Source organism: Ochlerotatus camptorhynchus, unplaced genomic scaffold (assembly GCF_037179485.1).
Source record: "Ochlerotatus camptorhynchus isolate MF236.1 unplaced genomic scaffold, CSIRO-AGI_Acam_v1.1 ptg000085l, whole genome shotgun sequence".
Classification (NCBI taxonomy): Eukaryota; Metazoa; Arthropoda; class Insecta; order Diptera; family Culicidae; genus Ochlerotatus; species Ochlerotatus camptorhynchus.
The window spans coordinates 1,783,364-1,810,243 of NW_027040575.1; the positions used below are offsets into that span (position 1 = coordinate 1,783,364).

The window sequence follows — 26,880 nt, forward strand, 5'->3', positions numbered from 1 at the left end:
GACCAAGTAGAAGGTGACCTGCGGACCCTGCGCAGATTACTAGGCTGCCGAAGTGTGGCCATGGATCGAGTAGAGTGAAGACGACTTTTTCGGACAACAGAGGACAACAAGGCCTTAGCCTGATTGGTAAGATAAGGTACGAAGTTGATCTGGAACTCCTTGGATAGCCTGTTTCATGGAGAGATCATAGTCAATGGGGGAACTGTACCTAGTAAAGCGTACACGATCGAGGTTATAGGACGGTGACGCACGAATCTAGATTGAGTACCCATCCAAGCATTTGTTCGAAGTTTTCAATCACAAGGTTGTTACTGGCAATACATTTTATCATATTATTAATGAGAGCCCCCATAAACGGGTCTGCAGGGGTTTTACTCCTGCTAGAACCTCTAGGCTCATATTGTGTATTGAATGCATACAGCCAAGGTCAATACGCAAACAACGATATGAATACGTTCCAATTTAATTAGGTGGCTTTTTCTTGCCGAGAGGAAGCAAAAAGATCCTCGAGAACTGAAAGAATCAGAACACATTCCGGTGGCGCCGACTGGGATTGAAAATCAGGCCTGCTGGGGTGAGAGATTAACATGCTTACCACTACACCACCGGACCTGATTTCAATGCTATTGATATCCCTTTTGTGGAAGTCATACATTTTTTGAATTTACAACTAGGAACTAAGCATACAGTAGTACAGTAGCAACTTTTATTTTTTAAACGAATTTTTCATTAAAATTCAGGTAGGAATTTCGGAAAAAAGTGACTTTAGTGCTAATTTGTTTTCAAAGGGACTTTAGCACAAATCATTAAAAAGTGACCCGCTATCAGCCCTGACGGAACGTGCCACCTGAGCCAACGTTACAATACCTGATAGTACCATTCTCTCACTTTTCCTTAAGCATTCTATACAAAAGAAAAAGAAACAGATTAGCGTTACGGACAAACTTTCTCGTTTATATATTAAATAATTATATAGAAGATAGAAAATATTGTTATTTAAAAGATACACATTTGAAGCTATTTCGAACGGCACCTCAAATGACGTGAAGCTTTATTTTTACGACGATGATGCGAAATAATCTTTCGTTCTGAAGCTAGATTTAATATTTTGTATTTGCGGAGTGAACAATAGGTAACACTATAGAAGAAGACTATTGTTGACATAAAAAAAACCTGTACAATTATTGTCTTAAATATAAATTAACCAGTAGAAATTTTCTCAACATTCCATAGAAAACACTCCAAAAATATCAATCCCTGAATACCGACCCTTCCGCATTGATGCTCAGTCGGAAAAAGACACTCTGCATTAATCATCTTGCGATGGAAAAGCACACTATGATGATCTATTCGATCCATCGCATTGAACTGCAGGGATATCCGGTTCCAGTGAATCACACCGTTGTGTTGATATTCGTAAAACTTATGAATTACTAGTTGATCATCGTTTCTGTAGAAAAGATTGGTTATAAATCAATATAACTAATAAAGAAAATCATCAAAACATACCCAAGTTGTTCTAGGATGGCTCCATTGTTGCGAACTATCCGGTACAATTGGTCGACCTTGCTAAAAATCGGCTCAATGATAGAATCCAGCTGCTCGATCAAACGCATCATATAAGCAGTGGTGGGATTCCGTGAACACAGATGATCGACTGTGATTTTGTCCATAGCTCGTACGAATTCAAGATGAGCTACGAGGAGCCTAGCAGAGCGAACTAGATCGTTACGATTCTCCACGCATTCCATCCAAACGATCCGTACGTCCTCTTCCTTGCTATACCAACGTTTAGTTTTCTGAAGTTGTAATTTGAACCGAATACTTCGCAAGATGCGGTGCCGCAGATAAAGGTGCATATTCAACTCATCCGAGACGTCCAAAAACCATCGATACCCTTCAGTTTCAAGCTTGTTGCTGATTAATGCTGTTACGCTGGGAGTCGCCGGCAGATCACACAAGTTGTACACTTTATTCGGTGTATTACTGATTTGTAGGGACCTGAAACATGGAGACATTGAATATCCAATTAGATTTATTTCGTCAACCGACGTAGAACTAGTACAAAAACATATAGTTTTTTTTCTTAAATATATATTATAACAAATTCTTCGAGTCGAGCGTCACTTTTAATCACTGTCGGTTACAAAAGTAACCGACGAGCCAGATCATAGAAGCTACATTCAAATTCTTGCCCAAGACGCTCATTTGACAAATCGAATTGTGGACCAACGAAATGCTCTAGTGGCATGTCGGTTCGTCGGTGGTAGGGTTTTTGATCTAATTTCCGTCCTACTAAGCACAACCCTGCGCTTTACCTCTCCTTTCCGAACGAATTTAAACAAAAAATGGAATATTTCTGTCAAGGATGATTTCTAAATTTATTCACCTTTCCATACGTACCGTTGGATTTGATAAAGAGTCACAAATTGTTGAGGGATTGTTTAAAATCTAAAACTGCTTCTTGATTCAAAATTCGTTCTGCGAGTTTCAATGCCGTCCTAACGCATTGAAACGCCATAAGATTTTCTTCGACCTACGGATAAACGTAGAAAAAGGGGATTCGCTAGGAGCGCTTCTTTTGTTTTGAGAACAATGAGCGTAAATAGGGTTAACTACCCCATTTCCAGCCTATTAAGCACAACCCGCACTTAGTATTTCTTAATCTAGTGCAGTTTAGCACCAAACGGAATGTTATTAATACTGATGGCTTCCAAATTTATTTACCTTTCCGTATGTACCGTAAGATTTGATAAAAAGAAACCCATCGTTGATATATTGTCAAAAGTCTAACACTGTTTCTTGACGCCAAACTTGACCTACGGATTCTAAACTCGGCCTAGCGCATTGAAACGCCAATGAATTAACTTCGGCCTATCGGATGAAGATAAAAATTGATTCCATCGGAGCGCTTCTTTTGTTTTTGGGAATAATGGGTGCAAACATTCATATCACGCGTTCTCATTGACTTCGTTCGGAAGCTTATTAACTAAAGTATCTTACCAAACGCTGATAGAACAGAAATTTAATCTAAACAGACATTAATCTTTTTGCAGATGATACTGTGTTATTCATTGCAGCTAAGGATTTAGATGATGCCGTTTTACACTTGAATGAAGATTTGCGTTCTCTAAGTAGATGGTTGAAGTATAAGCAGTTAAAATTGAATACAAGTAAAACTAAATTTATGGTAATTTCGCGGAATCGAGTAAATGAGAACGTCTCTGTTGTAATTGATGATGAGACTATTGATCGCGTTCGGGAGATTAAATATCTTGGCGTGATTATTGATGACACACTTAAGTTCAACTCTCACATTGACAATGTCATCAAGAAAATTGCCAAGAAGTATGGAATTCTATGTCGACTGAAAAACGATTTAACTATTGCCAGTAAAATACAGCTATACAAATCAATCATCTCTCCTCATCTTGACTTTTGCCCTTCCATTTTATTCCTGGCCAATGCAACACAAATATCGAGATTACAGCGCTTGCAGAATAAAATAATGCGTTTGATTTTGAGATGTAATAGATTCACTTCCTCAACTTTGATGTTAGACGCCTTACAATGGTTGTCGGTGAAGCAAAGAATTGTATATTTGACTATGGTGTTCATTTTTAAAGTAGTTAACGGTTTGCTGCCTCGATATTTGTGTGATCGAATTGAAAGAGGAAGTGACTTTCATAGATATAATACTAGAAACGCGGTTGAAATAAGAACACCACATTTCTTGACTTGTGCTTCACAAAATTCATTATATTATAAAGGAATAAATGTTTTCAATTCGATGCCTAGACATATCAAACGTTTAGCAACACTTACAGAATTTAAAAGACACTGCATTTCACACGTTAAAACTGTATTTTGAACAGTTATCCAGTGATTTTTTTATGAATTGACAAATTATGTATCTTGACGAAGTTATCTCTAACGGATTATTTTATATGGATAGCTGTCATAACGACTTTTTAATAATTATTGTAGCACTGCAAAAACTATTTCTGTTCGCCACGAGGGTGATGATGGATTTTTAATATTTGATTTTATAGTAGATTAATTAAAAAAAAAAGTAGTCTACAAAGGTTTGAGCCTCGCGCGCGTATTACGGATATAGAGGACTGAATTTAACATTTGATAAAAAAAAAATGCAATTTTGAAGCTTATTTGAAAGATACCTTGAGTTAGTAGTAAGTTTTCTGGCAAATGTTAGGGGTTCGTGAGCATTCCTGACATTGCTGAAAATTATGATAGCATCAGATTGCGGGGTTACTAGTGTAATAGGATGCTTTGTTGATTGTTCATTAACTCTTGATTGCTTGTAATACTTATGAATATTTTAGGTGGACAAAAAGGCGAACTAAGAGGTGGACGCCTGAGCTTTTCCACATTTATATCGCTGTGAAGCAACTGTAAACTTTAGAGGGAATCTATATCTGTAACTGAAACCAGTTCGATTTTGTTTGCCAACCTGGTTAAAATGTCATATTCAATTATCTTAAAGATAAATCGTCCAGCTCAAACCTTTGTAGGGGTAAGAGGTGGGACCATCATCATCATCATCATCAAATGGGCGATTACGACGAAGTAGCGCTCTAACCTATTACACCGAAAATAGTTTTCATGTAGCTTCCATTGGAAACGCACATGATTTTCATCCATAATCAAAATTAATGGAATTCATCTAAATTTCACATAACATTTATGCGATCACATTAATGTTATATGATTTTTCATATGAATTTCATGGACCTCATCATATTCATGTGATTTTGTGGTGGGATTTGCTGCTATGTGATCATAGGAAAGCTATGTGAAAATCACATGGATTTCATCCATTAGATATGTGATAAATTTATTGAGTGTACGGCAAAGGTGAATTACGAAATGAGATGCAAAGCGTACACTGATAAATTGAATTATTCTCATTTTGCTTGAAATTTAATCAATTTGACATCAAACTCAGTTTAATCATATCGATTGATTAAAAATTAATCCTGTCTTTCTAAAAAATAAGCATCTGATATTAATCCCAGTTTAATCATGGTTGATTAGATTGTAGATTATCTTTTTTTGAATAAATTTTAATCATTTTTGATTCTATTATAATAATTTTGGATTGAACTTTAATCTTTTTTGATTATATATCAGTATTGAAAAAGAATAAAATTTAATACTGGAAAGATTATTTCGATTTTAATCATGCATGACTACTGCCGAAGTAATCATGGCTCGGACTCAATAAGGTGAAGCGGGAATCTGCATACTTTTTAAGCTTTTTTGATTTAATTTATCTTTGAGTGTAGAGAAAAACAAAACTACGGAACCCATGGATTGGAGGATCAAATTAACATGGTGAGTCCAGTCCAAATACTTTTACAATAAAAAAACAATTTAGTTTACGTGCCAGGCTTCAAAAGAGCATTTTGAAACTGGAAGTGTGGGTGTGTAATACTAATATCCAATTGATAGAGGCAATACATACATGCAGGGCTTATTGTAAGTGACAGTAACCTCGAAATGGGCGTGACTCTCCAGACATTCTTAAATGTGTTGCTGGATCTGCAATAGAGCTATCACCTTCTAACTTCCGAACTAAAGCTATCTACAATGACCATAAATGCGACATTGTAGAGAGAGTTCTTCCTTAATTACACCACATACGAAGTAATACTTCCTTCAACGAACACAAATTGTCTTGCATTGCCATGGTCATCTGGGAGAAGGTTCGCGTCTAGTGCTTTCCCCAGGAACCTTTCGCGGCCACCAGCTACTACCCATTCAGTCTTGGGCGTATCCAGCGAGGCATCTTTCATATTGCTCGCAATCTTCGACACCGGCGAGAGACCAGCAGCCGAGCACTTTTGCAAACGAAAACCCCAATTCAGTCTCTTTACTGTACCCTACTTTCCTTCCCTTTCTGTCTCAGAAAATCCTGGCTGTGCAAATAAACAGCTGCTGCGTATATTTTGCTTCGATTATTAACCGGTTCAATAAAATAAATAAAATAACTGATATTGTAAGTACAATATACCGAAAAGTTCTGTTTAATCATCTAACAGAATCACTGAATAACAATTCTTGCTGAAAAATTTCATTCCAAAATGCATTTAGCCATATTTTATGGGTGTGCAATAATAGAATTTCAGCAATAATTGGGTTCTGAGCCACATCAAAAGTTTTATTATACGGAATATTTTCACCAATATAATGAAAATGCTTCATGAATCACCCTCAAGGTTTTTTGAGAAATACCTACTTCAAAAACGTTTTCAATCTCGTACCAACACAAAACAAACAAACACCGTTCTTAGCTGTGCAACAAATCTACTCTATTAATTGTAAGAGGCCATCATGCGATTTAATGGACCAATTTTTGTGTGACGATGGTTTATGAAAAATAAATTTCGATTTCGGAATTGCCGAGTAGGTGCATACAACTTTAATGTTGATAAAAGTTCTGCTTTTACCAGCAAACTAATTATAAAAATACGTTCAACAAGACAACAGCACTTACCGCATATAATTTTCACATAGAAACCATATTGGTGGGGTCTCTGGAAGGTGTGGTTTTTGTTTTTCTAGGCAGGGAAGCGGAAGTGGCTTCATGGGCCTGCTAAGGACTTCGCAAATCCGAGTATCCAGTGGAACATCCTGCTTAGGAACTTCGGAAACGGACTCCAAAATTCGGTCAAAGTTTTGATTCCACATTTCTCGCACTGTTTCCACGTTGTCCCGTTTAACAGCTGCCATAGTTCGTCTATTTCGACAATTGCAGTTACCTTCAAAGCTACAGCATCCTTTTCCAGCTTGAGACACTTGTTGCTTCAGTTCATACATAACTTCGCTTGCTACAGTAGAGTTGAAAACAACAGATTCCCGCGTTTTACTAATCCTGCCCGGAAGATCCTCCAAAGTTAATCGCTCCTCTAGTGGTTCAGATTTCAAATCCTGTGTTTTACTACCAGTTGGAACGGTCACTGAGTCGTCGCTGATGACTATACACGAAGTGTTTTCAACCTGATCTATGTGTAGTGTCAGATTGACATAATCGTGGAAGTATGTATTATCTAATTTAAAAGTACTTCCTGGGATGATTTTCTCGGAACTAGGGGATTTCACAAGCGAAATATTTGATTCATTGGCCAACAAATCGCTTTCTTCAATGATAAAAACCGATGGATCAGTTAGAAGGGTCTGTCCAAATTTGCTGCCCTCATCAGGTTCATCATCAATGATCGATGCAAATTCATCTTTAATAATAACCGTTTCGACTTCAGGACCCTTATTGGTTTCGTCTCCCCCAGAATTCACTAAATCCTGGTGAAACGTAACTCGTCGCGTTGTTCGTTCGGGTTGTTGGATTTTGGTATGACTTACAGGAGTCGGAATTTTAGTTTTCCTTTTTTTCATCGGATAGTCATCAGTAAGGGATACGTTTAACGGATCTTGCTCCAATAGTACAGATTTCGATATTCGCGACAATTGACGTTTTTGATTTAACAATGTCATCTGTTCTAAATCATTCACATCGATGAATTTGAGCGATTTGCATCCTACGGTTGTCTGATTGTGTAGCATGAGGGATTGCTCAAGATCATTGATTTCAGTGAACTTTAATCCACCACGTCCCTTAGCGTCACTACGTGTCATAGCTTCATGAGTTACACAAACAATGTCTTCATCTGGTTCATCAAACGATGCGCTACCAGGAACAGCATCGAAAAATTCGTCGTCACTGGATTCAATGACATGTTCATTTTTGACTAGGACTTTTACTTCAGCTGGTTCTAGTGGACAAGGATGGTCATTCTGTGAAATACAAAAAAGATTAACGGAATTCGGAAAACAAATCAAAATAGTTTCTCACCTTCACGACATCGGCCATTTTTAGATCACGATCCCCTGCAGATTCGCAGCCTGCTGCTTGCTCCTGTGGAACAATTGGCACGATTCCAGATTCGTCTAGATCCATTGATAGCCTGTCAAAAATGGATCCCCGGCTCTTGCGCACCGGTATCATGCTGGCCTTTTTAGGAGTTTCCTGTATCACGGAAACCGGCACCGCAGGTTGAAACATCGGAGGCTCCACCACCTCTTTTAGAACTATACTGACATCACCCGTTGGTACCACTGGCCTCCTACCAGATCCATAGGTCAAGTCGACCATCTCGGTAATTTCACTCAGGTCAGCCATCGGACTGATTTTTCTGCTATAGAAACTGGACTCAGTAATGGAGTCAGCAAGGCATTCCGGTTGCGATAATTGAGGTGGCATTTTTAACGTTTGATTTGATCTGTAAACAGGGACTTGCGCTGCACATCGCAGTACGCAGTCGTCCGGCAACTGCGGAACGACAAACGAAAAGCCCGATTTGTCTGCCTGCTCTTGCTTGATGGTGTACGTTGGGGATTCTGCATTCAGTATCGATTGCGATTGCTCGATCTTTAACTCGCATTTGACCGGATCTTCTGCAATATTGACAGGCTGAATAATAGTACGGCGAGAGCTGTGAGTACTTTCTGGTGGTACTGATGAAAATTTGATAACCGAAACATCCATGGAGGTCATATCTGGCACAATTATACCTATAATGATAATAGGCTACAATTAATTGGACGCAGTCGATTTAGGTTTAAAGACCGTGGGTGTGGTTTAATTGGGTCCCAGACCTAGAGCTGGCAAACTTCAGAGAATTTAAGCAATAAATACCGGAGCAATATATTTTTGTATTGTATGGAGAAATTCCGATAATCCGTCTTCCTAGTCGCACTCCGAATTTCTTAATTAATTGCCTATTCACGACTTATAGTTGGCTTTCATCTTTCAATCGTTTTGTTGCTACACACAAATGTCTCATTTAAATATTGAATCTCTTCATTTGTTTTCAATGTCGGCCTAAATGCCCCTAGCTTGGGCCCTTACATAGATTCAGCAATCGACTAAATTTTCAACAGCGACCAAAAATATCCATTAGTACCGTCCCAATTCATCTGGATAAAATTGATAAATAGCAGATTTTTAGCGATGGGCCCAATCTTAGATCCATAGGCCAACATTAGAGCAATTTCCCTATTGTCTTAATTTTAAAAACATTTGAAATTCTGTGAAGAAATGTTTTTGATCTTCAGAATAATAATGAGGCCCTTATTACGGGTGTCACTTCACGGTTAAAACGACGTGAAGTGACAAGTTGTCATTAACGGTGAAGTGATTCCCGGGCAAATCAAATGGGAATCACTTCATCATGAGTGACACTTCGTATTCAGTGACACCCGTAGTAAGGGCCTGAATCAGTGCTGAGATTTGTCATTGTCATTGACAGACTTTCGCGCGATATTGATAAAATTGTTCGTCACATAGTCACAGACTTGATCCTCAAAAAAACCTTCGTCAAATTCTCATTCATTTTTTCGTCAAAGACAAAGATTCACCTGGTAACAAAAAGTGTAATTTAGTACATTCTGTGTCACATTATTGTTATCCAAGTAGCACAGGACGTAGATACTTGTTCATTAAAATTGATCCATGTCATTGTTTTGCTCAAGTTATTTATTTTCGTTACAAATTTAGCTAATAAACAAATCTGCACATGTTCGTCACTGACACCATTGTCATTGACAATCGACATGGTTTGCCTTGACTATGACTGTTAGCTCAAATGAGTGACCAAAGCAGAATTGTCAATATCACCGTGTACTGTCGAGATTTTGCAGCACTGGCCTGAATAAACCATTTAATTTTTCAAGACTTTAAAAAACAGCCAGAGAACTTTTTTGAAATTATATTGAAAATCCATGGATATCAACTAAGTTCTATAAAGTTCTTATAAAAAAGGTTCATGTATTTACTTCTACAAAGATTCCATGAACTCAAATAAAGCACCCTGAACTTCTTCTCAATCCATTTAACTTATCCCTGAGCCATAAATTTGGGGAAAGTTTCGTCCACTTCTTCGAAGTTTTCTGTACTTATACGAATTGTTTATAACTTACACAAACTACAACTAAATGTTTACCAAGATTGCTGAATTTGTAAACATTTCTTATGTCTCATTCACTGTTTCCGGAAATTTGACCAAGATCTCAGAACATCATGTTGAAGTTTTACAATATTTCCATCTACAAAACTCCCTGAATTCCATGAAATTCTTGAAAATCTAGTCGAGCTTCTATGAAGGTCCCTGAAATACTACATAATCCAAGCTGAACATTGCAATAGGTCTTAAGTGACATTGAAAGATTATCTTCGTCGACTTTCTCTTTGTATCCCCACGGCCATGTAAAGACATTCCCAGGTATTTTCAGCACGACAAAAGAAGCTTTTATCTAGCATCTAATACAACAAACGCAATCAGAAACGGTTATGTGCTCAGGTTATCAGGAAAGACGACGAAGAGGATCGATCAATGTTACTTAAGACATAATGCAATGTTAAGCTTGAATTCCTTGCTCTTCAAAGAAGTTTTGCGAAGTTTTACGAGTTTCTATTTAATTCGTTCAACTTGTACAAAGATCTGAAATGCTATAAATTCGGGACCCGTACAGCATGCCGAAACACAAAAGGCCAAAGCACAAAAGGCCGAAAATTTATAAAAAAAAAATAATTTGTTGAAAACTGCATCCAAGCAATCTGTTAGCCTTCTGCTCGCACAACTGACTCGGCTCGTTAAATGGTTTGCATTTACAAAAAAATTAAGCCAAGATGAAATAAAATATAAAGGTGTTCTCACTAGCTGACTTTTTGGGAAAACCCAGTAAGTGGAAAGCTGCGGGTAAGAGAAGGGTAAGGACATGAGAGATGCGATAGAGGTGATCGGCAGAGTTGCAACCTATCACAATCACGATCATCAAACAGCTGATGGTAGTAACGCTTTTTACATTCCTATCAATGTGCTCGTCGAAGCTCACTCCATGACCATCTATAAAGTTGACGAAAGAAGTAAAAAGCAACTGGTGAATGTCGTCTTCGGTTGTGATCCATCACCGATCTGGTCATTCCCGACAATCACGACACTCATCTGTGCTCGTTTTGAAGCAGTTGCTGCTTTGTTTGCTTATGTGAGTGTGTTGGCGAGTGAACCCAACAGCTTCCGTTTAATGTTGCCTGCTTTGTTTGTAACTCACACAGTCGCGCCTGCCGAGACGAACTTGGAATGCGTTGGCATTGTTTTCATTTCCTTCTGTCGTTTCGCTTTTTCTCATCATCGTACTGCAGAGTTTACACTGTTTTCGTTGTGCTTTTCATCATCAGCAGCGAGTGTAACGTTTTGCTTGTGAGCAGCGACCATTACTGGTGATTGTTATTTGCCATGGCTCTACCTCTCACTGCGTGACAAAACGTTCTGTCAGCGATAGTCGGTTGATGTGTAGACGAGTGTCACGTGAGTGTCATGATATTTTGCATCACTGAAATAAACCGTTCAGTGAACGGTTTATTTACACATACGCAACATTCTGATTGGGTAGCGAATTGCGCAAGCAGTTGAATGTGTGTAACTAGAACGTTCAGCAAAACGGACCAAGAGCAATATCGCTGCTAATGACGATCACAACCACTAATCTGTTGTGTCTCACATCGTATAAAACCGAAAGCATGTCTGATCGGGTTCAAACGGACGTTATTTATTCAGACCTATCCGCAGCATTCGACAAGTTGAAACATGCTATTGCGATTGCTAAACTCGGCAGGCTCGGTGTATGCGGTAATCTTCTGAATTGGTTTCGATCATATCTTACCGATCGGCAACTAAAGGTAGCCATAGGAGATTGCAGATCAGCTAGCTTCTTCGCCACATCAGGGAAGCCACATGGGACCGTTAATTTTTATACTGTACTTCAACGACGTGCATCGTAGAAAACCTCTTGGAAGCCCCCAATCCCTCCGCCTCAGTCCTGCCATCAGCTGCCTCCCTTCACCATAGTCGTTCCGGACCTGCTGTCGGATGTGGAGAGGGGGCCTTCCAACCCACCCACTATGGCGAGTATTCAATCAGACTCGATGATGGTCAGTTATTGCCTGATGGATCTGTGATTTCCAGTAAATCTACTGGTGGAGGAGTCCTTGTAGCTGTCCGTAGTGGGTTGGAGGCAATGGCCAGAATCCTTCGAGGCTAAACGATGCGTCTTCGTTATCCCCGAATGGTCCATCTGCTCATCCGGAACACACCGTAGATGTTTCCACGATTTCCAAGAATAATGCTGCTACCTATACTGTTTCTGGACCACCACCATCACCACCGAGACGCATCGTGGATAGCACTGTGGAAGCCCCTGATTTCTCTACCTCAGTCGTGCTTATTGCAGCCAGCGCTCTGCATAGTCGTCTCGGTCCTGAGTGTAGATGTAGGTCGGAGGTCTTCCAACCAGCTATTACTGGCAAGTATATTGACGATTCAGCCTCTCCTTTGCCTGATACCGCTTCAACTTCTGTGTTTCCGGTTCTGCGACCTCCACACTAGCCACATCATGTCCATGCATCCGTCTTGCCAACTGCCAGCAGGTTTATGCCACCACCTGCTCTTTCTCGGATCCGGGACACCCTAAAACAGGCACTGAGGAAGCTTCCGAACCTCCCGACCCAGTCGCGCTTGCTGCAGACATCGGCCATCGTCATCGTCCCGGTCCTGTGGTCGGTGATGGTATCGGGGGCTTCCGGCCTGCAACCTCAGGCGAGTATGTTAGCGATTCCGAGCTTTCGGTACCTGATGTCATTTCGATTTCTAGTTCCCGTGATTGCTCCTCGAATGGTCTCCGGATCTACTACCAAAACGTGCGTGGGCTGAGGTCTAAAATCGACTCGTTTTTCCTGGCTGTTGCGGAGGCTGAATATGATTTGATTGTGCTGACGGAAACGTGGCTGGACAACCGAATTTACTCATGGCAACTTTTCGAGTCACCCTATTCCGTCTTCAGAACTGACCGGTCTGCCCTAAACAGTCAAAAATCGCGCTGTGGCGGAGTCCTGATTGCAGTACTAGCCAGCTACGTAAGTACGTCACCCATTTTCAGTCAACTGGAACAGCTGTGGATTTTCGTAGAACTACCACAAAGCAAGCTTAGTGTAGGCGCAATCTACCTGCCTTCCGACCGCAAAAACGACAGCACGATCATCCGTGAGCATGTGGAATCTTTAGGCTCGATTTCGTCACAATTAAGTCCCTGCTCTCCCGCTTTCGTATTTGGTGACTACAATCAAGCTGGTCTGCAGTGGCGCTTTACATACAGTGGCACAACATTAACTGATCCACTACTTTCGCATATGCCGGTTGCTTGCTGTGTTCTTTTGGACGGTTTTAACTTTTACGGGTTCACACAAGTGAATACTTTTCCGAACCGAAATGGACGTTTGCTAGATCTTGTCCTGGCAAATGATTCCGCACTATCGGGCACTTCTGTTTCCTTGCCGGTCGATCCACTGATTGATCTAGATGCCGATCTGCCCGCTTTCGTCGTGTCATTTAGTTTACCTACGCCGATTCTTTTTACGCCGTCATCTGAGTGCTACTCTTTGGACTTCCGCCGGGCCGGTTATGTTGCATTGAACAATGCACTTGCGGAAATTGATTGGCAATTTATCGAAACAGTGGATTTTTTCAGTGCTGCACTGGAAGATGCTATTTTCCGCATTGTCCCAGCTCGACGACCTCCGCTAAAGCCTGCATGGTCTAATCCACGCCTACGCGTGCTAAAACGCCAACGCTCTGCCGCCCTCCGAAAGTATTGTAACTCTCGCTAACCGTACTACAAACGACTGTTCAATTTTGCGAGTCGTAGTTATCGAAATAACAATCGTTTTCTCTATAATCGACACGTGAGACGCACGGAAGCGAACCTTCGCACGAATCCGAAAAGTTTTTGGTCGTTTGTCAACTCCAAGCGCAAGGAATCTGGGTTGCCTCGGGTTGTTTCTCGGGAATGACTCGGCTAATAGCGAAAGAGAAAAATGCGACTTGTTTGCTCTTCGTTTCAAGCAAGTGTTCCACAATTTCTCCGCTTCGCCAACACAAGTGCTGGACGCTACTGTTGGGATGCCTAGTGATGTGTTTAGTTTCGTTATTCCGCGCATTTCAGAAGACATGGTGATAGCCACAACACGCAAACTGAAGCTCTCGTTCGCCGCCGGACCTGACGGCATTCCGTCATCAGTTCTAAAACGTTGTGTAGCCAATCTCTGCCTTCCACTTGCGAGGCTATTCAATCTCTCGGCACAGCAATGTGAGTTCCCCTGCCGCTGGAAACTTTCTTATCTGTTCCCAGTGTACAAAAAGGAGATAAACGCAATGTCATAAATTATCGTGGAATCACCTTCCTGTGTGCCTCCTCAAAACTGTTCGAGATTATCATAAATGGTGCTCTGTTCGCACGCTGCAAAAATTATATCGATACAGAACAACACGGTTCTACCCGAAGCGCTTCGTGTCCACGAACCTGGTGCAGTGCAGTTCACTTCTAACTTCTACGATATATGGATTCAGGATGGCAAGTCGATGCTGCGTATATGGATCTAAAAGCTGCATTTGACACGGTGGACCATAATATCTTGCTGGCCAAGCTGGAGATACTTGGCATCTCGTCAACTGCTGTGGATTGATTCAGATCTTACTTGGTGAATCGCTATGTACATGTCAAGATTGGCGCGTCGGAATCGGATGTTTTCTCAAACAACTCGGGAGTTCCGCAAGGCAGTAACCTAGGACCGCTACTATTTTCGATCTTTTTGTTTTTTTTAACTCTTTATTTGTTTCAAATTCAAAATAAATTACATTTCATTTTAACCTAGGTGCTCCAGTTACTACAGTAACTTACCAGCCTGAATTGTTATGATATATATCTAAGTATTTTTACATTGTTCCTGTCTTGGCAATTCAGTATTTTAAACAGGTTTTTTAAACCTGCATGTCAGTATAACAATTGATATCTTAAAACTAAAAACTAAAACTAAATCTTATCTATGTATAAAGAGAATTAATCGTTGCAATTGAGGATTGCAACGATTTTTGCCTGAAATTATTAATTATTTTGTTGGATATTTGTTCTAAAGTCTCAACATTCGAAATTCTATGTACTTCGGTAGTACTGTACCAGGGAGGCAACTTCAAAATCATCTTCAGAACTTTGTTCTGAATCCTTTGAAGTGCTTTTTTCCTGGTAGTGCAACAACTAGACCATATTGGCACAGCGTTAAGCATGGCTGGTCTAAAAACTTGTTTAAATATTAGAAGTTTATTCGTCATGCAAAGTTTGGATTTCCTGTTTATAAGAGGATACAAACATTTTATATATTTGTTACATTTGGCTTGAATGCCCTCAATGTGATCTTTAAAAGTTAATTTTTGGTCAAGATATTTCACTTGGTTTGACCAGGAAATTAGAACTCCGTTCATAGTGACTATGTGGCTACTTACTAGGTTTCAAAAACGAAGCTCTAGGCTTATGTGGAAATATTATAAGTTGAGTTTTGTAAGCGTTGGGAGAATTCTTCCATTTTTGTAAATAAGAAGAGAAAATATCTAAACTTTTCTGCAGTCTGCTGCAAATAACACGAAGACTTCTTCCTTTAGCGGAAATGCCTGTGTCATCAACGAACAAAGATTTGTGGCAACCCTGAGGCAAATCAGGGAGGTCCGAAGTGAAAATGTTATACAATATAGGCCCAAGAATGCTACATTGAGGAACTCCTGCTCTAACAGGTAATCTATTAGATTTGGAATTTTGATAATTTACCTGCAGAGTTCTGTCAGTTAAATAATTTTGAACTAATTTCATAATATAAAGTGGAAAATTAAACTTTTTCAATTTAGCAATCAAACCTTCATGCCAAACACTGTCGAATGCTTTTTCTATGTCTAGAAGAGCGGAGTTGCTCTGGAGTTAGTTGAGTAGCCTTCCGATTTGTTTTAACGAATTAAATTGGTAACTCTTAAGAGTTGATGAGTAGTTGAATGCCCATGGCGAAATCCAAACTGCTCATCTGCAAAAATTGAGTTCGTATTGATGTGAAGCATCATTCTATTTAAAAATATCTTTTCAAAAAAATTTCTTATTGAAGAAAGCAAACTTATTGGACGGTAGCTAGAAGCTTCAGCTGGATTTTTATCCGGTTTCAAAATTGAAACAACTTTTGCATTTTTCCATTTATCAGGAGAGTATGCCAAATGGAAACATCTGTTAAATAATTTTAACAAGAAAGACAAGGTACTCTCTGGGAGTTTTTTGATGAGGATATAGAAAATTCCATCATCACCTGGAGCTTTCATATTTTGAAACTTTTTAGTTATAGACCTTACTTCGTCCAAATCAGTCCCCCAGGAATCATCAAAAATATTTTCCCGAGAGAAAATATTCAGATAATCCCGAGCAACCTGATTCTCAATAGGACTAGTAAGACCCAAACTGAAATTATGGGAACTCTCGAATTGCTTAGCAAGTTTCTGAGATTTTTCCAAATTTGTGATCAAAATTTTACCACCTTCTTTAAGCGCTGGAAATTTTTTTTGTGAGTTTCCAAAAGGGTTTGGAACTCGGGTCTAATTTAGAAACATTATTTTCAATAGTTTTGTTCCTCAGGGCAGAGAATCGTTTTTTAATTTGTTTTTGTAAATCCCGCCAGATAACTTTCATGGCAGGATCACGTGTTCTTTGATATTGTCTCCTACGGACATTTTTAAGGCGGATCAAGAGCTGAAGATCGTCGTCTATTATAATTGAATCGAATTTAACCTCGCATTTTGGTACTGAGGCAGCTCTTGCTTCAACTATAGAAGTAGTCAGAGATTCAAGAGCATAATTAATTTCATCTTTGGTTTGCAAAGGAATGTTTGGATCGAAGTTATATTCCATAAATGTTCAATATTGCTCCCAATTAGCTCTATGGTAATTGAAAATAGAGCTGTTGGGATTACAAATTATTTCTTGGGATATTTTAAAAGTTACTGGAAGGTGATCAGAACCGAAGTCAGCATGGGTAACCAATTGGCTACAAAGTTGACATGAATCAGTTAAGACCAAATAAATAGTTGAGGGATTTCTTGCAGAAGAAAAGCACGTTGGATTGTTTGGATATTGAATAGTGTAATAACCTGCAGAACAATCATCAAACAGAATATTACCATTGGAATTGCTTTGAGCATTATTCCATGAGCGGTGTTTTGCATTAAAATCACCAATAATGAAGAATTTAGACCTATGACGGGTAAGTTTCGGGAGGTCACCCTTGAGAAAATTCTTTTGCTGGTTTACGCATTGGAATGGCAAATAGGCAGCTATAAACGTAAGTTGTCCAAATTTTGTTTCAACAGAAACTCCCAAAGTTTCAAAAACATTGGTTTCAAATAAAGAAAGAATTCCATTTTAGGGGCAGTAATGCTTCCTAACTCAAAATTGTCAAAATTTCCGTTAGAACGTTGGTTAGTATTTTAATTTCTACCCGCTGCAATAGCAGCATAGGTAGCTCCATTAACTTGCTGAACATCCCGCATAAACGCGAACCATAAATTGACCTTACCTAAAATGGTTAAAAATTGTTTATAATCCCTGCTAAACTTTAACTGAAATGGTTATGGAACTTTACATGAACGTTTAATGATAAAGTTTCAACCTTATGTATTATGGTTTTCTGGAACTGGACCTTACAAATAATGGGTTGTTAAGAACCATTACCATTCCAAATTCTTGTTTTCTCCATACATTTTCAGAAAGAGAACTATATAAGAACGTTTTCACTTATGATTTGAGAACATTAATGGTAATGGTTATGGTAGTCAGTAAGGTCCATTGATGGTTTTGTATTATCGCTCAACTTTACGTGGAATATATCGTGAATTGGTAATCAGTAAATTACAGGCAACCAATTCGCGATATATTCCACATAAAGTTAATCGATGTTACAAAACCATTTCAGTTAAAGTTTAGCAGGGATTATAAACAATTTTTAACCATTTTAGGTAAGGTCAATTTATGGTTCGCGTTTATGCGGGATTGTTAGCAGCGAGGGGAGTAGGTACAGATGAAACATTTGAAGCAGGGGTGATATTTGTACCTACGGGTACGAATGTAGAATTTGTTCCTCGCTGACCGTTGTTAACAGCAGAGGAATTTGTACCTGGTCGGAAACGTGGAGCGTTTCCTACCTGACGGTTAGAACGAGATTGTAGGATCGCTTTGCGAGTCTTACATTTCCAAAAATTGGATTTGTGGTTTTCACCACAATTTGAACATTTAAATTTCTTAGGATCTTCCTTCACAGGACAGTCGTCCTTTGCGTTAGAGGAATCACCACAATTCATGCATTTAGCTGGCATGTAGCAATTTTTAGTTCCGTGACCCCATCCCTGGCACTTAGGGAGCATCCATAAATGACGTAGCATATTTTTGATCAATTTTAGACCCCTCCTCCCCCCCTCGTAGCGTATTTGGCTATATCCAATACATGGCCGGTCACAAATTCTGAAACCCCCACCTCCCCCCTCAAATGCTACGTCATTTATGCATGTTCCCTTACGGCACTGAGTGAGGTTTTGGAAATTTCCTCCAGTCTTCCTGAAGTGTTCCCACTTCACTCGGACATGGAGCATAAGGCTAGCTTTTTCTAAGGTCTTAAGGTTGTTTAGTTCACTAAACTTGAAGTGAACTAAATAAAAATCAGTAGAAATCCCGTTGCGCGAATCACCAGGAAGGGATTTCATTTTCATTTTGAGTGGCACAACTCCAAGTAATTTTGCCAGTTCATCTTTGATCTGGTCCAGGGATTCACCACTGGGCAGTCCTTTCATGACAACCTTGAACACACGTTCAGTTTTGGTGTCGTAAGTAAAAAAATTGTGCTTCTTCTCAGTAAGATACTTGAGAAGACATTTAAATCCGTCCAAGGTTTCAGCCAATACACGGCATTCACCCCGACATCCAATTTGTAGTGAAAACTTAACTTTCACGACATTCAAACGTTCCATGCGAAGAGCATGGAAATCGGAAGTGGTTATCACAATAGGGGGAATCTTTTCCTTCTTGGCATTAAGCCGGGAAAGTTTACTAGAATTTTTCTTGGATGATGGATCATTCTCATCATCCGTGAGCAAATCAAATTGATTACTCAAATTAATGTCATCAGGTCAAGAGTTTGCCCCTTTCTTTTGCGTTTAGGCGCCATGGCGGCAGTAAATTTTTATCCAAATCGACTTCCAAGCAGATTACTATAAGAATCTGAAGGATCGAAGAGGAATTTTCCAAATCGATATCCAAGAAGGATTACCTCGGGTAGGGTCCAAACAAGGATCGAAGAGGAATAAGAGGAGTTGAACAAGGTAGAAAATTTTTACAGGTTGAGCACTGAAAGTGCTGTTTAAATTTGTTGTAGCTTTAGGTGGTAGTAACACTTCCTTGAGCAAAAAGCAAATAGATCCGCACGGCAAGAGAGCACGATGCGGACTTTGATTATCGATCTTTTTAAACGACGTCGCCTTGCTGATACCATAAGGATGCCGCGTTTTCTATGCAGACGATACGAAAATCTACAAAATTATCAAAAGCCTCTCGGACTGCTGGGATCTCCAGAATATGTTAGGTATTTTTGCTGAGTGGTGCTCAAGAAATTTGAGTCTAAGCATAGAAAAATGTAACATTATTTCCATGTTTGACTATGTTCTCTACGGACGCTGTCTTGCTCGTGTAGAGCACATAAAGGATCTCGGCGTTACCTTGGACTGCACTCACTTTCAGAATCCACTACAATGACATCATCTCCAGAGCGAATCGACAAATGGGCTTTATTTTTAAAATTGCCAACGAGTTTCGTGACGTCTAGTTCAGTTGTTGATGCCCTTTCCATGCTAGCTGGATTACTAGAATTGAATCCGTTCAACGCAAGTTTGTGAGATATGCTCTTCGTTTCCTCAACTGGCGTGACCCAACGAACTTGCCACCGTACGAGGAGCGTTGCCGTCTCCTGGGAATCGAGCCATTAGAGTTATGTTCGCTGGAAAGCTGCTTACGGGTGACATTGACTGTCCAACACTGCTGTCACAGCTAAATATGTATGCCCCTGAGAGGCCTCTTCGTCAACGCGACTTTCTGTTTTTGGAACCACGGAGCCGGAATTATACACAACACGAGCCAATTCGAGCAACCAGCCGGCAATTCAACAACTTTTTTTTATATGTTCGACTTCAAAGTATCAGCTGACGTGTTTCGTCATTGGCTACTTGGCCTTTTCCGTACCGTTGACCGTAACTATTTAGTTTAAGTTTTATTCGTTTAGACAATAATTGTCAGTTGAATTTTTCAATAAACAATAAACAATAAACAATTTGTTTTGTTAAACACATTTTAGGTCATTCGTGGCTAAACCGAGGAGAGATTTGAGATCAAGTCTTTCAGCGTGAAAAGCATGGATGCTAATCATTTACGCCAGGCCCGTATTCAGTTAAACATTATGCATGCAAAATCGGTAATCAAATTGATTTCATTGAAAGCAGGATTAGTTTTACATTTGATTCAACAGACAAAAAGGGCGACAAGCTGGATTGCTGCAACTAGCGCGCGATCACACTGCTGAGCGCCGCCTACAAGGTACTCTCCCAAATTCTATTCTATGGCGGGATTCATGGGTGCGATTCGGAAGGTTCTGCAGAAATGCCGCGAATACAACGTGCCCACACATCATTTGTTCATCGACTTCAAATCCGCATACGATACAATCGATCGAGATCAGCTATGGCAGATTATGCACGAGTACGGATTTCCGGATAAACTGACGCGATTGATAGACACGCAGGGATAGACACGAATGGCACGATCTTCAGGAAGTCCATCCAGCTTCTTGGCTTCGCCGATGACATCGACATCATGGCACGGAACTTTGAGACGATGTGACGTTCTCCCAATATTATGACGTAGATACAAATGTTCTTTGCTATGAACTAATAACCGATAACGACATAATGGAAAGTCTAAACTCAAGCTTGGAGCCGGAGAAGAATGTAAATCGATGAACGTTTCTGTGGTTTCTGTAGTGTCCGATATTCCATTCGAACTTACACCTCAAGACGTCGAAACGAACATTAAAACGTTGCAAAATATTTTTGATTTAACCGATTATGTTCCAACATTTCATTGAAACTGTTTTTTTTTTGCTTGTGAATATCCTCAAAAATTGACCTTTCGATGAAACACATGTAATTGATCTTCTCGTTTGTTAATAATGATTTGTCATATCTAGATAGAGCTGGAATTAGGGCGTAACAACTCAAATCAACGTCACTATCGGGTAGGGGAAGTCTTCCCCATCCCGTTGGTTGTATTGGTTTGCGTGGGTGTGCCTCGAGTTTCGAGAAATCATATAGAGAAGTCATTGTTTACAAAAGCTGTAACGCCCTAGTTCCAGCTCTATCAAGATATGTTAATAATAAAAACGCTAAAATACAATAATATACTTAATTAAAGCATACACAACTTAGTTTCCTTAACGTTTAGTGTAAAAAAAAAAGAAAAAACTTATATCGAGTTGTGGAGAGTTGACTGTAGATGTTTCCGCAACCGTTTTATGACAAGCGTCTAGGGATCAGCAATGTTTCAAAATACAACTTTTTTATTGATTCCTGTTAGTTTTTACCAATCGTTGCATATTGATCTCAGAAAGTGTTATTGAAATACGCAAATATGATTCTAAGTTCTCGTTTGACAAAGATGAACGAGAATAGAACAACTCGGATGCAATGAATTTTTCTAAACTCGTTGCGAGCCGCACAAAATGGGGCCGCGGGTCGTAAATAGGTCAAGTCTGACATAAGCGGTGGCTGGAACCCCTGCTTACATGTACTTATTTGTCTCGAAATCAATTTTGACACATTCTTATGATAATGACCTTCAATCTAGTGCAAAAATATGCTGAATATATTTATGAAAAGTAATTTTATAACAATGTGAACTTGATTTTTCTCTAAAGTGAGCGGTGAAGGGGCACCACACGGTATTTAGAAAAAATATCGACATATCTAATTCGCAAAATATTCAAGTTTATCGTCAAACGCAAGGTATTAGGCGCTGTGCGAAATGAGGACAGGTCACGGTCAATGGGAAATCCCAGCAAATCAGTTGTAGCATGAAGGGTACGATTTGAACTTTGACTTACCGTTGTTGCCCGTTCCATCGAACTCAAATCGCCGATCATCCAAGCGGGTGGTGACTTCTTCAACATCAACACCGTCTTCATCGCCTCCACTGTCATCCATTTCGACGGTCAAAACTCGTGCACCAATGGTCTGGTCCATGTCCATTTCGCAGGAAACAGTCCTGCGTAGTTTTAACTCGTTTAGCGCTTGGAATGGTTGCGGTATATTGTCCACTGCGGCCGAACTAGCTGCGACTGTTTCCTCCATCGAATCCTGTTTGTAAGTGGTATAACGAGGTGGTAAGGGGATTTTGACTGGTTGAGAGGGTTCTTCCAGTGGAATGGTTTGATCCATTGCACGATCTGCGAGTACGGCCAGGCGAGATTTGTTCGGCAACGTGTGACTCATGCTTTGTTGAGGCGACGTAGTTAAATCTATCGTTTCGTAAACGAGAGGAGGCTTTCTAACAATGCTTTCACGTGTTGGCTGCAGTGGAGTCCCAGATCGCGTCTCATCCATTGCTGCTTCCTGATGTACAGTGTTTCTTGATTTTTGCATCGATAGTTGTTCGCCAATTTTGGACCGCTCTAGAAGCGTCGCCTCCAATTTTCGAGCAGGGGAAAGCGTTTCGTCAATATTCACTAAAGTACAGCTTGTATGCCGTGATTTTGGAAACGAAATTAGTGCTTCACTGTGGTTAACGTTGTTCTTAGGAGTTGGCGATTGTCGAATGGTTCCTTCAGTGATATCATCGCACTTGTTAGTCGCTGTTTCATCCATGTCTACTTCTTTGAAAACAGTCCGTCTAGATTGTTGCTCAATGCACGATTCCTGATTCATGTGTTCAGCAACAAAACTGCTTAACCCAGGTGTTTGATGTCCGGTTTGTTCCAGCATGGCAGGAATACTTTTACAAGTCTCGTCCATAGCTGCTTCACGGTGGCTGGTTAGGCGTGATTTTTGAACTTCTGGTAGAATGTGACGAGATTCGGATAGGGTAGCAACGCACGTCTCGTCCATATTAGCCCCGCAGAAAATTGAAGTTCGTTGTGAAGGTTGTTGGAATTCTTGTACCGTTACTGCGCGTCCGTCAATCAGTGTCTGATCCATACTTTCGCGACCGATTATGGTTTGCCGGGATTTCTGTTTGTTGCTTGGTGGCTCCAAAGAAGATGACTTCCTTGTGCAACTGGACTGATCCATGTCAGCATTGAAACTGATGGTTTCACGTTGGTTTTTGTTTTCGAAGTGCACCTCCGCAGCAAGAGGTGAGTGACTTGCAATTACATCCATATTATCGATAGCAACAGCGGTCAATCTTGGGTTAGGTTGAGCATCTTCCACGCACAACACAGACTGATCCATATCACCCACCAACAATTCGGTACGACGTGTGTTGTTTGGCTGTACAACGCTTGGCGAGTCAGAAGAAACGCAATCCATTGCTTCTATTCGCTGTACTGTTCTGCGTGACTGTCCGTAGTTTCTAAGATCTTCCAACGACCCTGAACGAGGTTCCAAACGAGTTTGGTTCAGCTTTTCATTGAACAATATTGTTGCCCGTGGACACTGAGGAGCTTCACCAAGCGACGATTGATGTGATTCGTTAATGTTGTCGTTCGTGAAAACTGTCGAACGTTTTGGGGACGGCTTCTCACTCACAGGACTCTCCATAGACACATCTTGGCTGTGAAACTCTGTCCTTCTAGGATCCTTAGCTGATTTGTTGGAGACGTTCAACATATTTATATCCAGTGAAATATCCGCAACAGCATTGACTGTTTTTCGACTAGGTTCAGTAATAGGCTTAGAATCCGGCGAATCCACAGCAATGCTAGCGCGATCAATGGATATGGGTGTCTGTTGCTTTTCGACTTTTGTAGTGTCTACGGTATTAAAACCAAATTTAAATCTTCTGGATGGTATTCGGTGAATTTTCGGACGATTTGTTTCCTGCTGCAGTGTCTCAGAGTTCTTGGTCAGCTCTATACCGAAGCTGTTATCACCAAAGATTAATTCCGGGAAATCTATTTTCACTGGTTCCATTATAACCATTGGAGTGGTTATACCGTTCCTTGCCCCTCGTTCCGCTGGAGATTGGTCCATGCCGGACTCGTAAACTGTATGTCTCATGGTTGACCTTGGCGGAGTCTTAACTTCAACTTGGGGTACTGTTAGAAAAGGATCATCTTCTACGATTTTATCTTCTAGCAACATGGTTTGTCTTTTAACAGGTAAATCAGGCGGTAACGCTCCTGGATTCAACTCTAAGCTCTCGATTGGAACTACTTCCAAGATTGTAGCACGCTGATCTGCTTTGTGTCGTTGTCCAGAGATCGATTCAACCTCCTTAGGTGAATTACACTCGCTCTCACTGTGAGCCATTGGAGTAGCACTCGGAACAAACGATGGCCGCGCCCTGCTTAATCCGTTGACCGGAATGAGTACGTCGCTAACAGATGCATCTTCGGCTACATCCATGTGGGCAGATGTTTCCATCTCTGCTTCTCCGCCATGACTTTCCTGTACCAAAAACAATTAACAACTAGTGACGATTCAAAAGTGCTATCCGAAATCAACTCACCCTTCGTTTCGTAATATCCATATTTTCCGGCTCTGCAAGTCGAGTGTTATCCAACGAAACTGGCCTCGAACCTGGTGCCAGCATTTTCGCAACCGTCTGTGTGATGGCAAGTGTTGTATCCACGTCTTCGGTGCATTCTCCTCCTCCATCATCTGATAGACGCGAATCGAAATCCGCCGATTTCAACCCTTGCTGGAACATTTTAAGCCTCAACGCCGCAGCCGGATGAGAATTCCAGGCTTCCGAAATTTCAAACTGACTGTTTCCAAACGTCAAATGTTGACTGAATGGTTCCGAAGCCGCAACGTGTGAATTCCAATTTGCAGACAAATCAGCATTAACAAGGGTTGACCGCAAATCGACGGTCGAAGGACGCTGTTCAGTCTGAATCGATTTGTTTCGCCTTTCATTGGGAGTATTAGATGTTTGGAAAAGGATTTTAGATGCTCCCGTGATTTTAGTCACAGCTTGACTTTCCTGTGGGCCAAAGAAATTAATTTCCGAATCATCTAAATGCTGCGTCAGTTGTTTTTCGTTTTTCACATCGATCGACACGAACATTTTCTGCTTCGGATGATGATAGAGTATTTTCTTGGGGGAATTCATTTTTCCATCTACTTTAGCTGGACTTATATCCATTGCACTGGAAGCCTCAAAAGGTCCCTCTTGCTTCTGTCGTAAAACTTGCCTGCTCTGAGGAATCGGTTCCTGTACAAGTCGTTCGGTCATGTTCAAAACACTAGAATTGATAGAATTCTCCAATTTTACTCGCCGCTTCTCGTCTTCATGGGCTGATATAGATAGGTCCCAAATACTGCTTTCGCTACAGCTATTTCGACGATCCTCAACCGCCGATAAATTCTCTTTGTTCCCCTGGCCTCTTTCCATCGGCTTCGGCAGACAAACACCCATCTCAGACGCATTTTTCAACGTCGTATCGTCGTTAATAACCAGACACGGTGGCGTAACATCCGCAGATAACTCATACGAATTACACCAAATCGTAGCTGTTTCATCTGATGCAAAAAATTCTCTGCAATAAAAAAAAACACTCAGCTCAAATCTAAACCGCCAAAAAGTAAACAACTCACTTGACGGATTTTTTCGGTTTGAAACCGATCCGTTTTGTTGCCTTAGTCGTTATGGTCGCTTCCGATGGACTAGCTTCCAGACTACCCGGATCAACCGAGGGCCGTTTTTTCAAGATCTGTAAAACGGAACCGTTTATTTTTCAATCGCCCTTTTCACTCGACCAATGTTTTGTAACGGACTTACCGATGATCGTTTGTGACGCGAGCTCATGTTTACCTATTCGTTTTATGCACTACCTGCCAATCCCGGAGCAAAATCTTCAACATTCAACTGATAACAACAATCGATATTGTTAATTCTTTGCCTATAATTCACCAAGTATCTTTTTTTTTCGAAAATAAACCAACATAATATTCTCCACTGATTTGCACTATTCGTCTTTCGCTTCGCTTTTTCCGAAGTTGCATCAGTCGCGCTGTAAAGAACCGGTTGCTTCAAATAAATAACCGCTTTTGTTGACTTCTACAAGAAAATTTATAACTGCCACATTAATGACAAGCTACCTTGTCTTGTTGACAACTTGAAGAAGGGTTGCCAGAGTACGGGATGGAAGGAACACTGTACACGCTATTTCAAAACTACCCAAATTTGGGTGGAATCCACCCAGATCGGTCAAAACTGAACCTACCCAAAAATGGGTAAACTGTGTTGGAAGTGACAAGTTGACAAATGAACAACATCGACATGAATCCGATCGACATTGTTCATTTGTCAACTTGTCAGTCCCAACACAGTTTACCCATTTTTGGGTAGGTTCAGTTTTGACCGATCTGGGTGGATTCTACCCAAATTTGGGTAGAATGCACCCAGATCGGTCAAAACTGAACCTACCCAAAAATGGGTAAACTATGTTGAGAGTGACAAGTTGACAAATGAACAACATTGACATCAATACGATCGACGTTGTCCATTTGTCAACTTGTCACTCCCAACACAGTTTACCCATTTTTGGGTAGGTTCAGTTTTGACGGATCTGGGTGGATTCTACCCAAATTTGGGTAGTTTTGAAATAGCGTGTATGCATGGTGTTTGGTGAATCCCCATGCACACTAACTCCAGAGTACCCATTAAGTGAGTATCTTGTATTCATTTTTTGAA

The 26,880-nt window shown here is 40.4% G+C and overlaps 1 protein-coding gene across 1 annotated transcript; it reads right to left on the reverse strand.

The window, feature by feature from the left end:
* Positions 1-998: 998 nt before the first annotated feature.
* On the reverse strand, positions 999-26,155 carry LOC135698363 (uncharacterized). Its single transcript, XM_065218280.1, has 8 exons — positions 25,966-26,155; positions 25,782-25,897; positions 24,691-25,723; positions 22,127-24,629; positions 7,871-8,589; positions 6,518-7,812; positions 1,510-2,001; positions 999-1,450 (listed from the first exon to the last, which is right to left on the reverse strand). The coding sequence occupies exons 1-8, from the start codon at positions 25,990-25,992 to the stop codon at positions 1,201-1,203; spliced, it is 6,435 nt and encodes a 2,144-aa protein (XP_065074352.1). The 5' UTR covers positions 25,993-26,155; the 3' UTR covers positions 999-1,200.
* Between the last annotated feature and the right edge of the window lie 725 nt (positions 26,156-26,880).

Bases quoted from the DNA above. Each gene is read 5' to 3' on its own strand.
- LOC135698363 (XM_065218280.1), bottom strand. From the start codon at position 25,992: ATGAGCTCGCGTCACAAACGATCATCG. The intron at 24,630-24,690 runs GTGAGTTGATTT...TTTTTGGTACAG, and splicing joins TGGATATTACGAAACGAAGG to GAAAGTCATGGCGGAGAAGC. The intron at 7,813-7,870 runs GTGAGAAACTAT...TGTATTTCACAG, and splicing joins AAATGGCCGATGTCGTGAAG to AATGACCATCCTTGTCCACT.